The sequence below is a fragment of the Trichosurus vulpecula genome, chromosome 7 (genome assembly GCF_011100635.1).
Source record: "Trichosurus vulpecula isolate mTriVul1 chromosome 7, mTriVul1.pri, whole genome shotgun sequence".
NCBI classification, from domain to species: Eukaryota; Metazoa; Chordata; class Mammalia; order Diprotodontia; family Phalangeridae; genus Trichosurus; species Trichosurus vulpecula.
In genome coordinates, this window is record NC_050579.1 from 237416846 (window position 1) to 237436604 (window position 19759).

A 19759-nucleotide genomic window follows, 5' to 3' on the forward strand; every position below is an offset into this window, starting at 1 on the left:
TCTCTCCTTTTGCCTGTCAAACTCCTAGAAAAAATTGCTTACGCTGTTCCTCTCACTCACTTCACAATTCTTTTCATTCTTGTTGTTATCTCTAAAATGCCCAGTGACTTCTTAATTTTTTCTCATTTATTTTTTTTCAATTGCATGTTAAAAAACTTTTTAAACTTTTTTAAAAATTTTTGAGTTCTGAATTCTCTCTTTCCCTCCCTCTCCTTGCCTGTCCTTAAGAAAGCAAGCAATTTTGGGTTTATCAAACACTATGTTACTATGGTCATTTACTACTAGATATTGTGTACCTCATCTATTCCATTGATTTACCACTCTATTTCTTAGCCAATATCAGATTGTTTTGATGATTACCACTTTGTAATATAGTTTGAAATCTGGTACTACTAAGCCACTTTCCTTCACATTTTTTCCACTTATTCTCTTGATATACTTGACCATTTGTTCTTCCAGATGAATTTTGCTATTTTTTCTAGCTCTATAAAATAATTTTTGGTAGTTTGATTGGTAAGACACTGAATAAGTAAATTAATTTAAGTAGAAATGTTCATCTTATTATATTGGCTAGGTTTGCCCATGAGCAATGAATATTTTTTCCAGTTGGTTAGATCTGACTTTATTTGTGTGAGAAGTGTTTTGTAATTGTGTTCATATAGTTCCTGAGTTTGTCTTGGCAGGTAGACTTAGAAATATTTTATATTGTCTATAGTTATTTTAAATGGAACTTCTTTTTTTAAATCTCTTCCTGCTTTTGTTGGTATTGTTGGTTTTTGTTGGTAATCTCGTCCTGCTATTGTTGGTAATATATAGAAATGCTGATAATTTATGTGGGTTTATTTTATATCCTGCAACTTTGCTGGAGTTGTTAATTACTGCAACAAGTTCTTTAGTTAATTCTCTAGGATTCTCTAAGTATACCATCATATCATCTACAAAGAGTGATATTTTTATTTTCTCATTGCCTATTCAAATTCCTTCGATTTCTTTTTCTTCTCTTATCGCTATTGCTAGCACTACTAATACAATATTAAATAATAGTGGGGATAGTGGACATCCTTGCTTCACCCCTGATCTTACTGGAAAGGTTTCTAGCATATCCCCATATTACAGATGATCTTTAATAATGATTTTAATAAATATTACTTCATTTTAAGGAAAATTCTGTTTATTTTTATGCTTTCTAGTATTTTTCATAGGAATGAGTATTTTTGTCAAAAGATTTTGAATCTATTGAGATAATCATATGATTTTTGTTATTTATATCATCAATTATATTGTTAGTTTTCATAATATTGCCATTTTACTTTTCATTCATTATTTTCTTTATTTCACTTTGCATCAATACATGTAAAAGTCTGCATATTTGCTATTCTTTGCAACATTTGATACTGTTATTCATCTTCTCCCAAATGATCTCTCCTCTCTGAGTTGTTGTGAAGCTGTCCCTCTCTCGGTCTCCTGCCTGTCCTTCTACCTGATCAAGTCTTCTACCTGTCCAACTGCTTCTCCTCAATCTCCTTAACTGGGTTATCATATATATATATATGAATATATTATATATATATATACATATATAATATATTCCTAACTGTGCATATATTCCCTAAGTTTTGTTTTTTCTCTTCTCTCCATGATTTCATTAGCTCACATGGATTTAATTATCTTATCTAGGTGATGATTCCAAGATCTATATGTCTTTCCTGAACTCCAGTACCATATCGCCAACTGGACATTAAAGCTAGTTGTCCTTACACATCTCAAAGTCAATGTGTCCAATACTAAAATCAAATCTCCCAATCAAATATGCTCCTCTTCTAAACATTCATATTTTTGTCTAGGATGGCACTATCCTTCTAGTCACCTAGGTTCACCACATTAATGCTGTCCTTATTTCTTCACCCTCATTCACCCCATGTTAACCATTCAGTTCTAAATGTTGTCGTTTCCTACCTATGCATCACTTCTCATGTCTGCTTTTCTTTCCACTCACATTGCCACCACCTTAGTTCAGACCCTCTTTGGACCTTCACCTCCCAGTTGGTCTCTCTACCTTAAATCTTACCCTGCTCCAATCCTCCTGACACACGACTATTAAAGTGATTTTTCTAAAGCCAGGTCTGACTATGTCACTACCCTATTCACAAAATTTCAGTCACTCCTTAATGCTTCTAAGATGAAGCAGGTTCTTCATCATTTAAAGCCCTTAATGTCCTGGTTACAACTTACCTTTCTAGACCTTTTTCCTTCTACATACTTAACATTTCAGCCAAACTGACTGTCTTATTGCTCCTCATATACAACATTACATTTCCTACCTTTGTACCTTTGCATTAGGAGTCTCTCATGCCTGAGAATGCAATCAATACCTTCTTCTCTCATAATCCTTCAAAACTCAGTTCAAGTACCACCTTCTACACGAAGCCTTGATCATCCTCTGAGCTGCAGTAAACTCTCTTTCTCCCATCACCTTATATCAATTTTCTATGTAATCTACATTTCTTTATATACCTGTATACGTTATCTGTATATCTATACATATTATCTAGACTACAAACTCCTGGAGGGCAGGGGCTGTTTCACTCTTGTCTTTGTAGCCTCCAGGTCCTAGCACAGTGCTTGGTACATAGTAGGCATTTAATAAATGCTTGTTGATTGATTACGTAATTGGAAGGAGTACTCCTATCAATGAGATTACTGACCCTTTGTACCATAGAAGTAACAATGGGTAAAATCCACTACAAACAGAAAATGTCACAACTCCTACTCATTGCTCATAGATGGAGTTACAAAAGAAAATAGAAATATGCCATATATTGTAATGATCATTGTTGATATCAAGGCCTTGGATTCATAAGGAAGAAATTTTAAAGCAATTCAATACAACTTAATGGTGGTTATTGACCATTTGGAGATTTCATTGCTCCCATAACAATAACTCATCTCTATGTAGTTTCTACTAAAGTTCTATGCCAACTACCTCACTTTGACATGGAGGTGGTCCTGGATCAATGAAGCAAAATCTCTGGCCAAAAAAGCTTCATTATTTACCCAGTGACACACTGTGTCTGGGGAGCAACCCAGCTAAGTTCAGAGAGGTTAATCACATAGTGTTAGCCTCCAGGCAGTAAATTTTCTTTCCTTTGTTTTCTACCATAGCAATTCATGAGGCCCATCTACTAAGATATGTATAAAATATAAATTTCTCTGCATGGTATTTGTGTTTAATAAATGCATTTTTGTTGATCCATTCATGCTCCACCTTCTACCTTGGGGGTCTTCTTATATGATATTCCATTCTATGGTTTCATCATACTGATCTACTGCCTATACTTCTCATACGACACTCGATTATCCTTCTCTGTGCCTTTTCACTGGCCTTCTCTTATACCTGGACTTCTCTCCCTCCTCACCTATGCCTCTTGGAATCTCTGGTTTTCTTCAAATCTTAAGTGCTATCCTCTATAGGAAGCTTTGCCTGGTCCCCACAGCTATGTGTCCTCCCTCCCAAAACTATTCTGTATTCTTTTTGTATATATTACATATTTATGTCTCTATTTATGCATACAGACACATATATTTTGTTGTTGAGTTGTTTCAGCTATGTGTCCAACTCTCCATGACCTCATTCAGCATTTTCTTGGCAAAGATGCTGGAGTAGTTTGCCATTTCCATCTCCAGCTCATTTTATAGATGAAGAAACTGAAGTAAACAGGAAGAAGTGACTTGGCCAGGGTCACACAGCTAGTAAGTGTTTGAGATCAGATCTGAACTTGGGTCCTCCTGACTCCAGGCCCAACACGCTAGCCACTGTTCCACCTAGATACCCACATACATGCATACATATACACACACATATACATATACATACATACACATTGCCTCACTCCAACTAGAATAGAAGGTTCTTAAGAGCAGGAGCTGTTTTGCTTTAATCATTTTGTCCCCAGTGCTTAGCAAAGTGCCTGGCACGTAGTAGGTGCTTAATATACACTTCAATTGCTTGATTTTTAAAGCTTCTGGTACCCACAATGATAAAATCACAGTTCTTCTTAAGTATTAAGGCAGAATTTTAAATATTTTTTCTTTTAAATAGTAGGGGGTTTTTTTGCGATTACATGTAAAGACAATTTTTAACATTCATTTTTTAAAATACAATTTTGAGTTCAAATTTTTTTTCTCTCCTTCCTCCCTAAGACAGTAAGGAATTTGATATAAGCTATATATGTGCAATCATGTAAAACATTTCCATATTAATCACATTGTATAAAAAGAAACAGGACAAAAGAAAAAAACTACAAAAAAAGCTGAAAATAGTATGCTTCGATCTGCATTCAGACTCCATCAGCTCTTTCTCTGGATGTGGTTTGCATTTTCCACCATGTATGTGTCTTTTGGAATTGTTTTGCTGAGAAGAGCTAAGTGGATCATAGTTGATCATCGCAACAATGTTGCTGTTACTGTGTACAACATTCTCCTGGTAGGACTTTAAATTTTTAAAGCAAGATACATAGATATACAGACATATACATACATGCGCACGTGTGCACACACACACATACACACACATGAAAATATTTGATCCTCTCAACCCTAAGAGGTGGGACAGTAAAGAAGAAAGAGATGAATTCACTTACCGAACACTTGCCTTGAGCACACTCCTCTTTCACCACCATGTTTCTTTGTTAATGGGGGATGGGGTGGCAAGTAAAGGGAAAATTATAGGAGAATGTGATGGAGGGAAACAATAAAATTAGTAAGGACCCAACCAATAACAGTAATATGACCATGAATGTGAATGAAATGAATGTATCCATCAAATGGTTGAAATAATTAGAGAACAGAATCTAAAAATATATTTTTTATAAGAAACAAACCAGAAACAAGATGCACATAGAGGCAAAAAGGGAGAGGTAGAGTGGAACTTATTAAGATTGGGGTGAACTCAAAAAAGCAGGGGTAAACAGTCATGATTTTAGACAAGGCAACAGTAAAAATAAACATTATTAAGTGAGATAAACAGGAAAATTACATGATTATTAAAGGCACCACAATCAAAAAGATAATAACAATACTTGATATCTATGAAGAGGATGGCCCAGCCTTTTAAGCGCTTAATGGAAAAGTTAATACAGGGAGAAGAAAACAGCGAAACAATAACAATTGTTGGTGACCTAATAGTACCTTTTTAGACCTAGACAATTTTTTTTAACAGTTTAAGGAACTAAATAAAATGTTAGAAATGTTAGGGAGTAAAAGGTCTCTGGTGATTATTGAAAGAGTATAAAAGGAAGTATTGTTATCCTTAACTATTCTAAGGCCAATCTGTAAGTGAAAGACCTTTCCCACCCATTGAATAAGCCTCAGGTGGGGCCGACAAAGGGAGGCCTGATCAGAGGCAGGCCCACACCCTTTCACTAAGTGAAACAAACACCTTTTTGTTAAGTAGGCTCTGAGCCCTCAGGCCCTGGAACAGAGTATAAGAGTTCTGAGGTTGGCATTTTGCCTTTGGGGGCACACTCATTGAAAGAGTGTTGGTGGTGAGACTCTGGGTAAGCCTTTGAAGGAGCCTCCCCTTCCCTTAGAAAACCCAGATTTTGGTGATTCTCTGGTAATTATGTATTGTGATTTGGTTAGACAGAAACGTTGATCTGTTTATATTGTCTCTGTAATTTCTGTTTGTATTTGCTCTGAAGTTCAGGGTGCTGACTTTTCCCCATGAACTAAGTGAATAATGTATGTATGTTTAATTAAAGTGAGATTATAAACCCCTTAAAGTTGCTTTCCTTAGAAAAGCAGATGAAAGAATCTGTGCTAGCAGCCTTCCTGTGTGCTGGTGTTATTGGCCTTATAACTCCACAGCAGCTGCAAGCAACACTATTGTTACAATTGTTCACAGTATTTTTTTTAATGGTCATGTGGTAAGGCATAAAAACTTCATAAAGAAATGCAGAAAAAAAGAACTACTAAGCATATATAATGCAACTGAAGCCCAAGGAAGTTAAGAGCTTTGCTGGAAGTATTCAAGAAAAGAGGCAGGATTTTGACAAAAATGAACTCTAAAGTCTCTGCCATTCTGGAATTCTATTATTCCAGAGTGAGACAAGGAGAGTGGAAGTCTAAATCAGGTTGGGAAAAATGAAGCTGTGTCTCCCATATCCTGTAATAGAACATCTCTATGAAGAAGTGTATCACAGACAATGAATGTCAAATGTGTGCAAGGTACTACTTGTTGGTTGATTAAAAGAGTACTATTTCCAATACCAATTTAGCAGAAATAAAACCTGTGAGTGGAAAGGTGATATTCAAGGTGATTACTCATACAATTTTGATGAGATTTTTCTATTCATCTGTGACAAGCCATATGAGAAAGCCAACTCACGAAGTCTGCCAACTTTGTCAACACACATGTTATTGTTCTGTTTGTCCTTTGTTCTCGAAGAGGACCATGACATTAGGGAGATGATGACATGACTTGCAGTTGACTTTGATTTGAGTGAGAGAGGGCTGTGTAAGGTCACCAGTTTCACTTTCCAAGATACACACTGAATCATAGTTACAAAGTCGATTGTGCTTTTTAGCTAATCACTGAAGCTTTTCTCCTTGAATAGAATGAAAAATTTATTTCTAATTACAGCAGGAGTTATTAACAGCAAGCAGTAAAAGTTTATGGGATTGTTTGACAGTTACAAATATAAGCTAGTTAAAATTTCTTGGCCACCATACCTACTCATGCTTCTCACATACTTCAACAGTAGTGGTATATCTCTTAGCATAATGAAATGGATGGTTTTCTTAATGGTCATGAAATATACATCAGCCTTTACTCAGAACATTTGGCACATCACACACAACACTAAACGTACATAAATTATGATTACAGATTATTCTTACTAATTAAAAATATTTCTCACCAATGCATCTATCTTCCTTTATGCCTGACCCAGAGACTAATGAGAAAAGGCCTAGATTCTTTCGTCTGATTAATTAATTCAAAACGTCTGTTCTTATTCAACTGCAAGGTTGGAATAATTTGAATAACACTTGACAGCAATGCTTGAGGATCTTATTTATGATTTGCAAAGCTGCTCCTTCATGATTAATGGTAGTTTGTGAAAATATCCCATGAAGCTGTTTTGTTTTGGTTTTTTTGGCACAACTGTGAAAAATCATTTGGATGAGGAGAGGCACCTATTGTGGATTGTCAATTTTTTTTTGTCATTAGTTGATGTTGTTAATATTTCCAACATATATATTTTTAAAAAACAACTAAGAAAACTGATTATAATAAAAATAATATCTACATTTCATAGCATTTTGAGGTTTATAAAAAGAATTCAAAGGAACATATATATATATATATATAAATATATATATATAACTTTATATGTAAAGCTCAGTGTATGTTGATGAAATTTCATATATATGTATGTATACATGCTTTATATATACATATTCTCATTTGTTCCCCAAAACAACCCTGTGAGGTACGTACTAGCATGATACCCATTTTAGAGATGAGAAAATGGAGACTCAGAGAGATTAAGTAACTTGCCCAATGGGGTGATTCCGATGTAGAATTTGAACTCAGGACTTCCTCCAAGTCTAACACTGTATCCACTATGGGACCTGGTTGCCTCACAGTTGATATACTGTAAGAAATGATGTATATATCAAGAATACAGAGAATTGGGGCAGCTAGGTGGCGCAGTGAGTAGAGCACCGGCTCTGGAGTCAGGAGGACCTGAGTTCAAATCCAGCCTCAGACACTTGACACACTTACTAGCTGTGTGACCTTGGGCAAGTCACTTAACCCCAGTTGCCCTGCTTACCCCTGTCCAAAAAACAAAACAGAACAAAACGACAAAAAAAAAGAATACAGAGAATTATGGGAAGATTTATATGAAGTGACGCACAGTGAAATAAGTGGAACAAGGAAAACAATATCCATAGAGCCAGGCCAGATCCTGATTAGTGCAAATAATTAATTCCCCTGAAGTAGTGTCATTATTTGGATTTGCACTGAATATTTCCATTGAACTGCAAAAAAGTGACCATATTTCACCAAATTATAACTTCAAATAATACAGATTCTAATATAGGGGACACGTCAGGGAATTCACAGTCCCACTAAATTGGGACTTGGGTGTAATTACAACAATGTAAATGGAAAAAATAACAGCAAAAAAAAGTTATGATGACTGCTGTGAAATTCTGAAGAACAAGCTTAGTTTCCAAAAAAAAAATGAGAATACACCTCCCTCCATTCTCTGGGATTCTGGATGCTGCTGCAATTGTTCAGTCATTTTCAGTCGTGCCCATCTCTTCAAGACCCTATTTGGTGTTTTCTTGGCAATGACACTGGAGTGGTTTGCCATTTCTTTCTCCATCACATTTTATAGATGAGGAAACTGAGCCAGGCAGGGATAAGTGACTTGGCCAGGGTCACACAGCTAGTAAGGGTCTGAGGCCAGATTTGAACACGAGTTTTCCTGACTCCAGGCCTGGCGCTGTATCCACTGTACCGCCTTCCTACCCCATCCTGGGCATAGAACACTGCACGTGACGTTGGGCTTGGTTGATGCGTTGGCTAATTTTGCTGAATGATTTTATTTTCCTTTATTTACTATGAGGAATAGTAACCTGGGACGGGGACAGAGAAGGGATATTTTGGGAAATGAAAGTGATATAATAACAAATATATCCATATAAATTGTTTTAAGAACTGAATTGACTCAGTCAAGGTCACATAGCAAGGCAGTGATAGAATAATGCTGCATGGCCAGTTCTACTGGAAAACAACAAAGGGCAAGGAGGAGGGAGTAAACATTTATAGATTGCCTACTATAGTGTCCCCTGTGCCTAGCACATAGTGTCACAGTGCCTAGCACATAGTGAGCACTCTATAGATGTTTACAAATATCATATAAATGCTGATAAATTTTATTTCATTTAATCCTCACAATAGCCCTGTGAGGTAGATGCTTTTATTAGCCCCCTTTTATAGGGTTAAGTGACTTGCCCAGGGTCACACAGCTAGTAAGTGTCTGAGGCCAGATTGGAACTCAGTTCTTCCTGACTCCAGGCTCAGGGCCATGTCTTGCCACTGGACTCTGATGACTCTGAAAGAGAGAGTGAGGCCGATGACTTTGCACAGCTCTGCCTCACTTAAATCCAATTCACTTGCAAGTCAAGACATCACCCTCCTGATGGCCCTGGTCCTCTTTGATAATAAGGAATCAACAACAACAACATGAAGGAAGAAAGGAAGGAAGGAAGGAAGGAAGGAAGGAAGGAAGGAAGGAAGGAAGGAAGGAAGGAAGGAAGGAGGGAAGGAGGGAAGGAGGGAAGGAGGGAAAGGAAGGAAAGGAAGGAAGGAAGGAAGGAAGGAAAGAAGGAAGGAAGGAAGGAAGGAAGGAAGGAAGGAGGAAGGAAGGAAGGAAGGAAGGAAGGAAGGAAGGAAGAGAAAGAAAGGAAGGAAGGAAGAAAGAAATACCTCAACTCCTGGGGGGCAGAAAATGAAAGGCTCAAAGATGTGAACTAGAAAGACGACATCATCTACTGGGACCCTCACCAACCCCTCATTTTGTATAAGAGGAACCTATGGGCTAGAGAAGTTAGAAAGCTTTGCCCAAAGTCTCCCAGGCAGTGAGCAGCGGAGGCAGAATTAATGCCCAGCTTATCTTACAATTAGTCTAGTGCGAAAACATCCTAGCCAAATATTCATCAATTTCTCCCCTTTAACTCTGACTCAGATTTGAAGGAAAGAGGCTGCATGGTGTGGCATAAGACGCTTGGGTACCAGTCTCTTCTCTCACATTTATTTGCTGCATAACAAAGGGCAAATCTCTTAACCTCCCAGGTCCAAAGATCATTCTTTTATGACTGTAAGTTGCAGGAAGGGCAGAGCCAAGATGGCAGAGTGAGAGTCAGCATTTTTTGCCTAATTCTCCAAACAGACCTTCTCCAGAACTAATTAGAAAATGAGGCACTCAAGAAAAAGAAATTGCAAGGGCCTTACTAAAGTTGAACTGTTCTGTTTACATTCCTACACGGAAAGATGATGTGTATGATTCATGAGACCTCAGTATTAGGGTAGCAGAAGGGAATATGCATATATATATATGCATATATATATAATATGTTTATGTATATATATGTATAAGTGAATGTGTATGTATGTATATATGTATGTGTGTGTATATATATATATATATATATAGAGAGAGAGAGAGAGAGAGAGAGAGAGTGGACACAGGGTGAGTTGAAGATGAAGGGAAGATATCTAAAAGAAATAAAAGCAAATTAAGGAATGAGAGAGGAATATATTGAGAGAGGGAGACAGGGAGAGATAGAATGGGGTAAATTATCTTGCATAAAAGTGGCAAGAAAAAGCAGTTCTGTAAGGAAGGGAAGAGAAGTCAGGTGAGAGGGAATGAGTGAATCTTGCTCTCATCAGATTTGACCTGAGGAGGGAATACCATACGTACTCAATTGGGTATCTTACCCCACAGGAAAAACGGAGGAAGAAGATAAAAAAAGGGGGCGATGATAGAAGGGAGGGCAGATGGGGGTGGAGGTAATCAAAAACAAACACTTTGGAAAGGGGACAGGGTTAAGGGAGAAAATTCAATAAAGGGGGATAGGTTAGGAAGGAGCAAAATATAGTTAGTCTTTCATAACATGAGTATTGTTGAAGGGTTATACATAATGATACGCACGTGGCCTATGTTGAATTGCTTGACTTCTTAGGGAGGGTGGGTGGGAAGGGAAGAGGGGAGAGAATTCGGAACTCAAAGTTTTAAAAACAGATGTTCAAAAAAAAAGTTTTTGCATGCAACTAAAAAATAAGATACACAGGCAATGGGGCGTAGAAATTTATCTTGCCCTACAAGAAAGAGAGGGAAAAGGGGATGGGAGGGGAGTGGGGTGGGGTGACAGAAGGGAGGGCTGACTGCGGAACAGGGCAACCAGAATATATGCCATCTTGGAGTGGGCGGGAGGGTAGAAATGGGGAGAAAATTTGTAATTCAAACTCTTGTGAAAATCAATGCTGAAAACTAAATATATTAAATAATAATAAAAAAAGAAAATGAGGGACTGAATTCTGATCAAAAAAGCCAATAAAATGTCACAACGAGTCATTTTTCCAGCTGAGGGCATCTTAAAGAGATAAACAGAGTGGTTTGTGGACACTGGAGTGGAGGCTTGCCAGGAGCACAGCATTTGGCAGCTCTTATGGACTCGGATCACTCTAGAGCCAGGGATGGAAAGACAACTTAGTGAGAGCACTAGGGCAGAAAGTGCCAAAGCAAAAAGAGTTCCCAGGGGACCTCTGAACTAGCACTGGGAGCAGGAACAGATGCCATCTGGCAACTCTGTCATCCATGACCAACTTCCAGGTTGATGCAGGGCAGAAAGGAGCAGCCAAGACTGAGCAAGGGCAGGTCCCTAACCAAATATTGAGAATAAACAAATTCCAGAAACTTAGCTGTATGGCCCTGGGCCCAGAAACAGAATAGTGACTCAGTTCCAACTTTTAGACCAGAACATACACTACAGTGGACTAGTAGCATTCCAGCACTTGGAGATAGAAAGGGAACTGAGATAAAGCACTAGAGCAGAAAGAGATTCCAGGGGACCTCTGAACTAGCACTGGGAACAGGAACTGGTACCATCTGGCAACTCTATCACCCATTACCTAGTTCCTGGTCACAGATCCAGGACAGAGAGGAGTGGCCATGGCAAAGCAAGAGCAGGGCCCTACCCCAGTAATTAGCACAAAAAAAATTCCAGAAATTTAGCTGTGTGTTTCTGGGCCAAAGAACAGATCAGTGATTTAATTCTAATCTTTAACCTAGCATGGTGGAAAAAATCAGGGATAGAGATCAAAACCAAAGAGGATCCACCAGTTCACTCTGAACATGCAGAATTTCTCAGGAAGCTAACAGTGACTAAATCCAGCAACAGTCTACCAAAAAACTACACACAAGCCAACAGATTCAAACCTGGGTCAGGATCTTGCAGCACTCAGACCAGGAGAGCTGTGAATAGGCCTCGTCCCCAGGCACATCACTTTGGAAACCTGAAAAAACTTGTGAGTCCCCAAACTGAACTGTGAAAACAGGCCAGACATCTCCCCCTATCTCACCCCCAGAAGTGAGCAGAGTTCAACCCTAACACCAAGTCCAAAGTCTCTTGACTGGCTAGAAGAATGAGCAAACAAAAAAAGAACCCAACCATAAAGAGCTATTATGGTGTCAGGAAAGCTCAAGACACAAACATGGAAAAAGATGATAACTTAAAAATATCCATAAGTAAAGCCTCAAGGGAAAATACAGATTGGACACAAGTTCAAGAAGAATTCCAAGAAAACTTATTTTAAAAAGAGATTTTAAAAAAAAAAAGGAAAAAAGATTTCAAAAACTAAATAAGAGTGGTAGCGAAATAATGGAGAAAAAATCAGAAAAGAAATGAGAGCTAACCAAGAAAGAATAAACAACTTAGTAAAAGAGGTACAAAACCTTACCAAAGAAAGTAGTTCCTTAAAAACTAAAATTAGTTGAATGGAAGCTAATGACTCCATGAGATGTCAAGAATCATAAAACAAAATCAAAAAATAGTAGAAAATATGAATTACCTGTTGGAAAGAACAACTGACTTGTAAAACAGATCAATGGAAAAGGCAATAAGAGGAGTGGGCAATATTTGAACCTCATTCTCATCTGAGCTGGTTCAAGGAGAAAAGAATAAACATACATATCCTGTTGGGTATAGCAACTCCTCTTACCCAACAGGGAAGTAGGAAGGAAAAGGGATGGGAAGAGAGAGTAAGAGTAAGGGTAGATTAAGGGAGGAGATCAGAAGCAAAACAGACTCTTAAAGGGGGAGAAGAAAAGAGAATAAGCATAACAGAATAATATAGAAGGAAATACACAGTTAGCAATCACAATTGTGAATGTGAATGAATTGAATTCACCCATAAGACAGAAAAGGGTAACAGATTGGATTAGAAACCAGACCCTAACTATACAGTGTTTACAGAAACACACTTAAAACAATAAGATACTCTATAGATGTCTTTGGACACTCCTGCCCTTATGTCAAAACTTCTATTGAAAGAAATGTCATTAAGCCAAGTCAATTAGCATAGCATCAGCATAATCTGGTAGCATGATTAATGTTCTTCACCTGGAGTCTCCCACTTCATTCCAAAGAGGATGGAAGTCATGCATATTAAAGCAAGGGTTAAAAAAAAAACAATAAGATACACGTAGAGTTAAAATAATACTTCAGGTGAAGTTAAAAGAAAAACAGGGGTGGCAATCATGATCACAGACAAAACAAAACAAAACTAGAACTAATAAAAGAGAAAAATATGGAAACTACATTTTTACTGAAAAGTACTATAGATAGTAAATTAATATCAGTGCTGAACATATATGCACTAAATGGCATAGCATCTAAATTGTTAAAGGAAAAGTTAGATAAGTTACAGGATGAAATAGAACTATAATAATTACCCTTCTCAGATCTAGAAAAATTAATCCATAAAATAAATAAGAAATAAAGAGATGAATAAAATTCTAGAATAGTTAGATATGATTGACTTCTGAAAAGTATTGAATGGGAATAGAAAGGAGAATATTTATTTCTTAGCTGTGCATGGTACCTTTACAAAAATTGATCATGCATTAGGGCAAAAAAAAAATTCCTCATAAACAAATGCTGAAAAACAGAAATAGTAAAATGCATCTTTTTCTGACCAAAATTGCATTCAATGAGAGGCCTTTGAAGCATAAATTAAAAATTAATTGGAAACTGAATAACTTAATCTTAAGAATGAGTGTGCCAAAGAACAAATCAGAAAAAAATAATAATTTAGCTAAAGATAATGACAATAATGATACAACACATCAAAATTTGTAGAATACAGTCAAAGCAGTACTAAGGGGAAATTTTATATCTCTAAATGCTTAAATCTATAAAAAAGAAAAAGAATAGATCAATAAATTGGGAATATTACAAAGAAAATGAAAACCAACAAATTAAAAACCTCCAATTAAACACCAAACTAGAAATCCTGAAAATCAAAGGAGAGATTAACAGAATTGAAATAAAAACATTATTATTCTAGCTAGCACAATAAGACAAGAAAAAATCGTTAAAGGAATAAGCATATGCATAAGCAATGAGGAAACAAAATGATTACTCTTTCTAGATCCTATGATGTTTTGCTTAGAGAACCTTAAAGAGTTATTTTAAAAAAATGAAAAATTTACAACTTCACCTAAGTTACAGGATATAAAATGAGTCCACACAAAAAATCCTGCAATATTCATCCACAGTTTCAAGGGACTCATGATGAAACATCCTATGAAAAAGAGAACTGAAGGGCTCAAGAGAGCACATTGAAGTCTATTACTTTCTATTTTCTTTCCTTGCTTTTTTTTTTAAGCATGGCTAATACAGAACTTTATTTTGCATGACTACACATATTTGTAGTGGGTTTTATTCTTCTTACTTTTTCAATGGATGGGGGTCATGAGGAAGAGGGAGAGAATTTGGTGTTGAAAATAAAATTGAATTTTACAAAAGACTGTTGCAGGGCAGTTGGTGATCTTCAATGTTAAAGCAGATTTCCTCACTATAAGTTCCCTATACTAATGAAGTCATAGGCTCAGTCTCCAAATATACTTGGGTTAGAGGGGGCATCTGGCACAGTGGATAGAAAATGCTAGAGCCAGGAGCACCTGGGTTGAAGTCTTGCCCTCTGATAGATCCTAATTATGTAATCATGAGGAAGTCACTTAACTACTCAGTGCCTTCAGTCAATGCATTACAGGTAAGTTCTCCCTCTAAATTAGTAAAGGGAATTTCCACACCAGGAGTTGCTCACACCAAAGAATTCACAGGCACAACACAAACAAAACTGTATGATCTTATTTTCTTTCAACTATTCCCGCTTACTTTTTTTTTCCAGTGCAAAGCTGGAGAATCATGTAATGTTTTCTTCTTCTCAATTGCAGGAACAATTATCATGCCTACAGGAAACAGAAGAACACCAACACCTCAGTTCCTTCTCTTGCAACTAATGGTGGGTAAGCCAAGTGCCCTGGATTTTTTTTTATATCTAAAATGTAAAGAATTGGTACAAAGGAATCTGATACAGGTGCAGCGTGACCCAAAGTTAGTTTTGGTTAAAAATTGGTAGTTAATCATTCTATAAACTTTTCCAAGATGATTCTTCCCAAGGTAAACTTGATGCAAAAGCTGATACCATCCTTCCCTTCTATGTATAGAACTAAAACAAGTCAAACTAGTCAAATTTGGGCCTCTTCTCTGGATTCAAAGTAATTATATTTAGAGACTGATTAAGACCTATGTCACACATGATCACCAATTCACTGATCAAGAGTACTTAAAGTCAGAGAACTGGTTCTATAAACAGCTTGCCATATAATTTTTACTACTACTGGCCATTTACTACTACTATTTAATCAGTAGTGTTAAACAGGAGGCAGTGTGGTGGAATAGAAAGAATATTGGCCCAGTGGTCTTGGGTTCAAATCCCATTTCTGATTCTTTCTACCTAAGGGCAAGTCCCTTAACCTTCCTGGGCCCTAATTTCTTTATCTATAAAATAGAAGAGTTAAAATCAATCATCCCTGAGGTCCATTCTAGCTCTAGACCAGGAATTCTTAACATTATTTTGTGTCATGGTCACCTTTGGCAGTCTGGTGAAGTATATGCACCCTTCTCAGAATAATGCTTTTAAATTCATAAAAGAAAATACATTGGATTTTGCAAGGAAACCCAAGTATGTTGCAATATGGTTATCAAAATATTAAAGAAAACAAGTTTACACACCCCAGGATAAGAACCCCTGCTTTGACCTATGATCCTCTAAAACCTAAGATTCCTCTAAGGCTAAGCTATAAGAATATACTTTGTGAAGAGAAGGGGGGAAAGGAGGAGGAGGAGGGGGAAGGGAAAGGGGAGGGAGAGGGGGAGGGGGAGGAGGAGGAGGAGAGAGAGGAAAGAAGGAAGGGAGGAAGGAAGGAAGGAAGAAAAAGGGGAGAGGATCAGCTATAGTTGGACACATTGTATCTTGACCCCAGCATAGTGATTTCATTTTGGAGAATGAAGGACAACAAACCAACCAGGGGACGGTGAGAATAATTTGTCTCAGGCAGATCCTTTCTAGGAAAATAATGGGAGATATTATTGGGAAGGAAAATTCAATTCATCTAGATTGTTTAGGGCCTTGAATGCTTACCTCAGGAGTACTAGGGAACCAAAGAAGTTTTCCAAGAAAGAGAGTGATGTGGTAAAAGCTCTGATTTAATAAAATCAGTCCAACGACAGCGTGTAGGACTGGATGGATACCTTGGGGGCAGGGTAGAGAGACACAAAGAGAAAGAAGGGAGAGTTTAGTTTTAGCTGAGACTTGAAGGAAATCAGGAGAGAGAGAGAGAGAGAGCAATCAAGCCATCAAGGTATGGTGGCCAGCCAGGGAAAATGCAAAGTTAGGAGATAGAAAAGTCTTGTGTAAGAGGAATAGCTAGGAGGCTATTAAATCACTATGGTATGTTGAGGAGAGTAAGATGTAACACATAGAAAGGTAGAATGGGAACAAGTTACGAAGAGCTTCCAAAGCCAAATAGAGGATTATGGGGTATATGGGATGTGCATGGAGGACTAGCACCTCTGGTGCTAGGGCTTGCCGATCCCTTTTCAGGGCTGCTCATCATCTTTGGTGTTCACCTGTCACCCAACTCTCACCTGTGGCTCCAAGAAGCTGTAGCTCACTCAGTGGCCATACCATCTTGGCAGATGGGCTAAGCCAGATTGAGGGTAACTGACAGGCTTCAAACCTATCAGTAAGTTAGGAGATGTCTACCCCAAGCATGTAAAGACCTCTCTCAGCAGAATGGGTAGATGAGAACAATTTGTTCCAATGGCTAATGAAGGTATCTGAAGCAGGAGCTATGGAGTGCTTACAGCTTGGTCAGACATCAGAGATGCCAAGGTCACCTACTGCATCCCAGGCCATCATGAGTCATCTTGACTTTTATCTTGCCACTGGATTTTGATGCCTCTGGAAGAAAGAGTGAGGCTGATGACTTTCTGCAGCTCTGCCTTACTTAAATCTAATTCATGAGCAAGTCAAGACATCACCCATGATTATCACTGGTCCTCTTCAACAATGAAGGACAAATAACAGAGTATTATACATTATACATTTGATCCTGAAGATAATGGGGATACACTAAAGTTTACTGAGTTGGGGGTGGAGGCAATCAGTACATGAGAAGCTCTTTCCCACCCATTTGGATAGGCTTAAGGTGGGGCCCCAGGTGGGGCTGACTAAGGGAATGGGGCCAACTAAAGAAGGTCTGATTAGATCTTTGCTCCTAAGTTTGCCCCAAGCCCCTAATTACTAGGTGCTAAGCCGATGTGGGCATGAAGCTCCCAGGGTCAATCACAGGAGCTTAAGTTCTGGTCACTCAGACGAGGCTTGATGATGTCTGAAACTGTGTAAAAGGAGAGAACACAGCTTGGAGACTGAGAAGTGTTGGAGCCAGTGGCAGCAACAGCGGCAGCAAAGGTGGCATCGGCAGCGATAGCCAAAGCCGAAGCCGGAGCAGAAGGAGCTGAAGCAGCAGGTGCTGCTGGTAGCAGGGCTGACCCACATGTGGACCAGAGAGTGCTGAGCAAGGGCTTGAGGCCAGTGGGTAATCTTCTTACCAGAGAGGGGAAGCACGACTATGATTTGGTTTAATGTCATCATGTTTTTCTGTAATCTCCTGGTTACTCTTGTGAGGTGGCCTTATTGGGCCTGGAAGCTTTTGGCAAGGATATTGAATTGGGGACACTGGTTCGTGGGTCTGCTACTTTGGAGGTTGAATAAATGCTTTAATTCTTCTGCCTTCTACTTAAAGAATTCCTTATATCCTGTGGTTCTGAACCATTCAGGCATATATATGATTTTCTTTGAAGTCATGAATTCTGCCTTCGTAATATATCACTAGCATCAAGCCTGCACTTTGAGTGGATGATGGACAAGATGGACAAGAATGAAGAATCAAGAAATACTTGAGACAGAAAGACCAACAAGGTTGTAATCATTGTAATAGTCCAGGAATGAGGACTGCCAGGGTCCTTGGTTGGATCTCTCTTCTATTGCCAAAGATCACATTCCTTAACATTGCCTCCTCCTTCTTTCTGCTTTCTGCTGCATTCTACCTATTGGGCAGGTAGTTCAACTGTAAGATACCCTGGCCAATGGCTTTTCCCCTCCCCGCCCCCAACTGCCCCCTGATTGAGGCAAAGGGGACAGATTCCAAAAAGCTGCTTCCTGATACAAATTTCTCAACTCTCTCTAGGGTTTAAGCTAAGCAAGCTTTGCTTTTTAAAAGTCACCATGGGCATGGTCAGACCAACCAATGGGAAGCTGCCCTTCTAATTCAATCTGGGAAACTTCTTCAGATTTGTAAACAAATGACAGGGCAATAGACACAAATTAGCACTTCAATTAGCACATTAATTTCTCATTATTTATGATTTCATCATTTAGTTTGAGGAGTAGGAGGAGGGGGAGCAGTAATTCCTCTCCTCTCCCACCTACCATATCTGCAGACTCTAATCTGCAAAGCAGATAGAAATCTGTATTAGTAGAGAGAATTTTCTCCCTGAGTGTTCCTTATAATGATGAATTCATGGGTCTTGGCAAAATAAAAATCAATATTTTATTGAATATCAGTGATGAATCAATTAAAAAGTGTTTCTTAAGCATCTACTGTGTACAACCACCATACTAAGTGCTAGGAATACTAAAACAATAAATGAAGCAATCCTTACTCACAAAGAACTTACATTCTCACAGGGGAGGACATTCTAATGAGGAAGAAGCCTGGAAGTTCTCTCAGTGAGGTCATGTTTCTTCCTCCCTCTTCCCCAGGTACTTTCTTACTCTAAGGTGAGCAGGGAAATTCGGGGAAGTGCCCTTCGGATCCTTTCAATTCTCCACCACAAAATCAATGTTCAGCTGGGGGAGAGGTGGGTTCTAAAGATTGAGACCCTGCTCAACGACCTGGAAGGTAAGGTGTGAAAAGGACCCTGCTCTGCATGGTTAGAAGGCATTATGTCATTCATGTAGTCAAAGACTGAGCCTCTCTCCCAACCCACCCTCCATTACCTTGAGAAGTAGCCAGACATGGAGTCAGAGAGTTTAAGTCTTATCTCTGACACCTGCTGGCTGGATGACCCTGGGCAAGTCACTTCTTTGTGTTCAGTTCCCTCACCTGTAAAATGGGAGATTGGGCTAGATGGCCCCTAAGATCTCTTCCAGCTCTTCATCCATGATTCTACAACCTAGTCAGGAGCTCCTTACTAAGGAAAATAGCATGACAGACTATAGCCAACCAAATCTATATAGATGGGGGAAGGGAGAGATTTAGGGGGAAAGAGAGGGAGGGGGAAGGAGGAAGGGAGGAAGGGAGAGAGGGAGGGAGGAAGGAAGGGAGGGAGGAAGGGAGGGAGAGAGGGAGGGAGGAAATGATTCCATCAGTGTAGGAAGCTTCTCTTAAGTAAACTCCATCTACCAAAGCAAATTGGCACATTTTCTGCAATTTATAGTTTTAGAGGTTAGGTAACTTGCCTGGGGCTACACAGCCAGTAGTTGTCAGTCAAGACTTGAAACCAAAACTTTTTGAATCCAAGAGGCTGGCTCTCTATTCATTATACCATGGTA

At 38.5% G+C, this 19759-nt stretch overlaps 1 protein-coding gene across 1 annotated transcript in view; it reads left to right on the forward strand.

Moving 5' to 3' along the window:
• Nucleotides 1-19759, forward strand: part of LOC118858281 (maestro heat-like repeat-containing protein family member 1) — a 111408-nt gene that overhangs the window by 20434 nt on the left and 71215 nt on the right. Inside the window, exons 8-9 of the mRNA XM_036768773.1 lie at nucleotides 15033-15100; nucleotides 18968-19106. Coding sequence (XP_036624668.1) covers nucleotides 15033-15100; nucleotides 18968-19106 — 207 coding nt within the window. The remainder of the gene's footprint in view (nucleotides 1-15032; nucleotides 15101-18967; nucleotides 19107-19759) is intronic.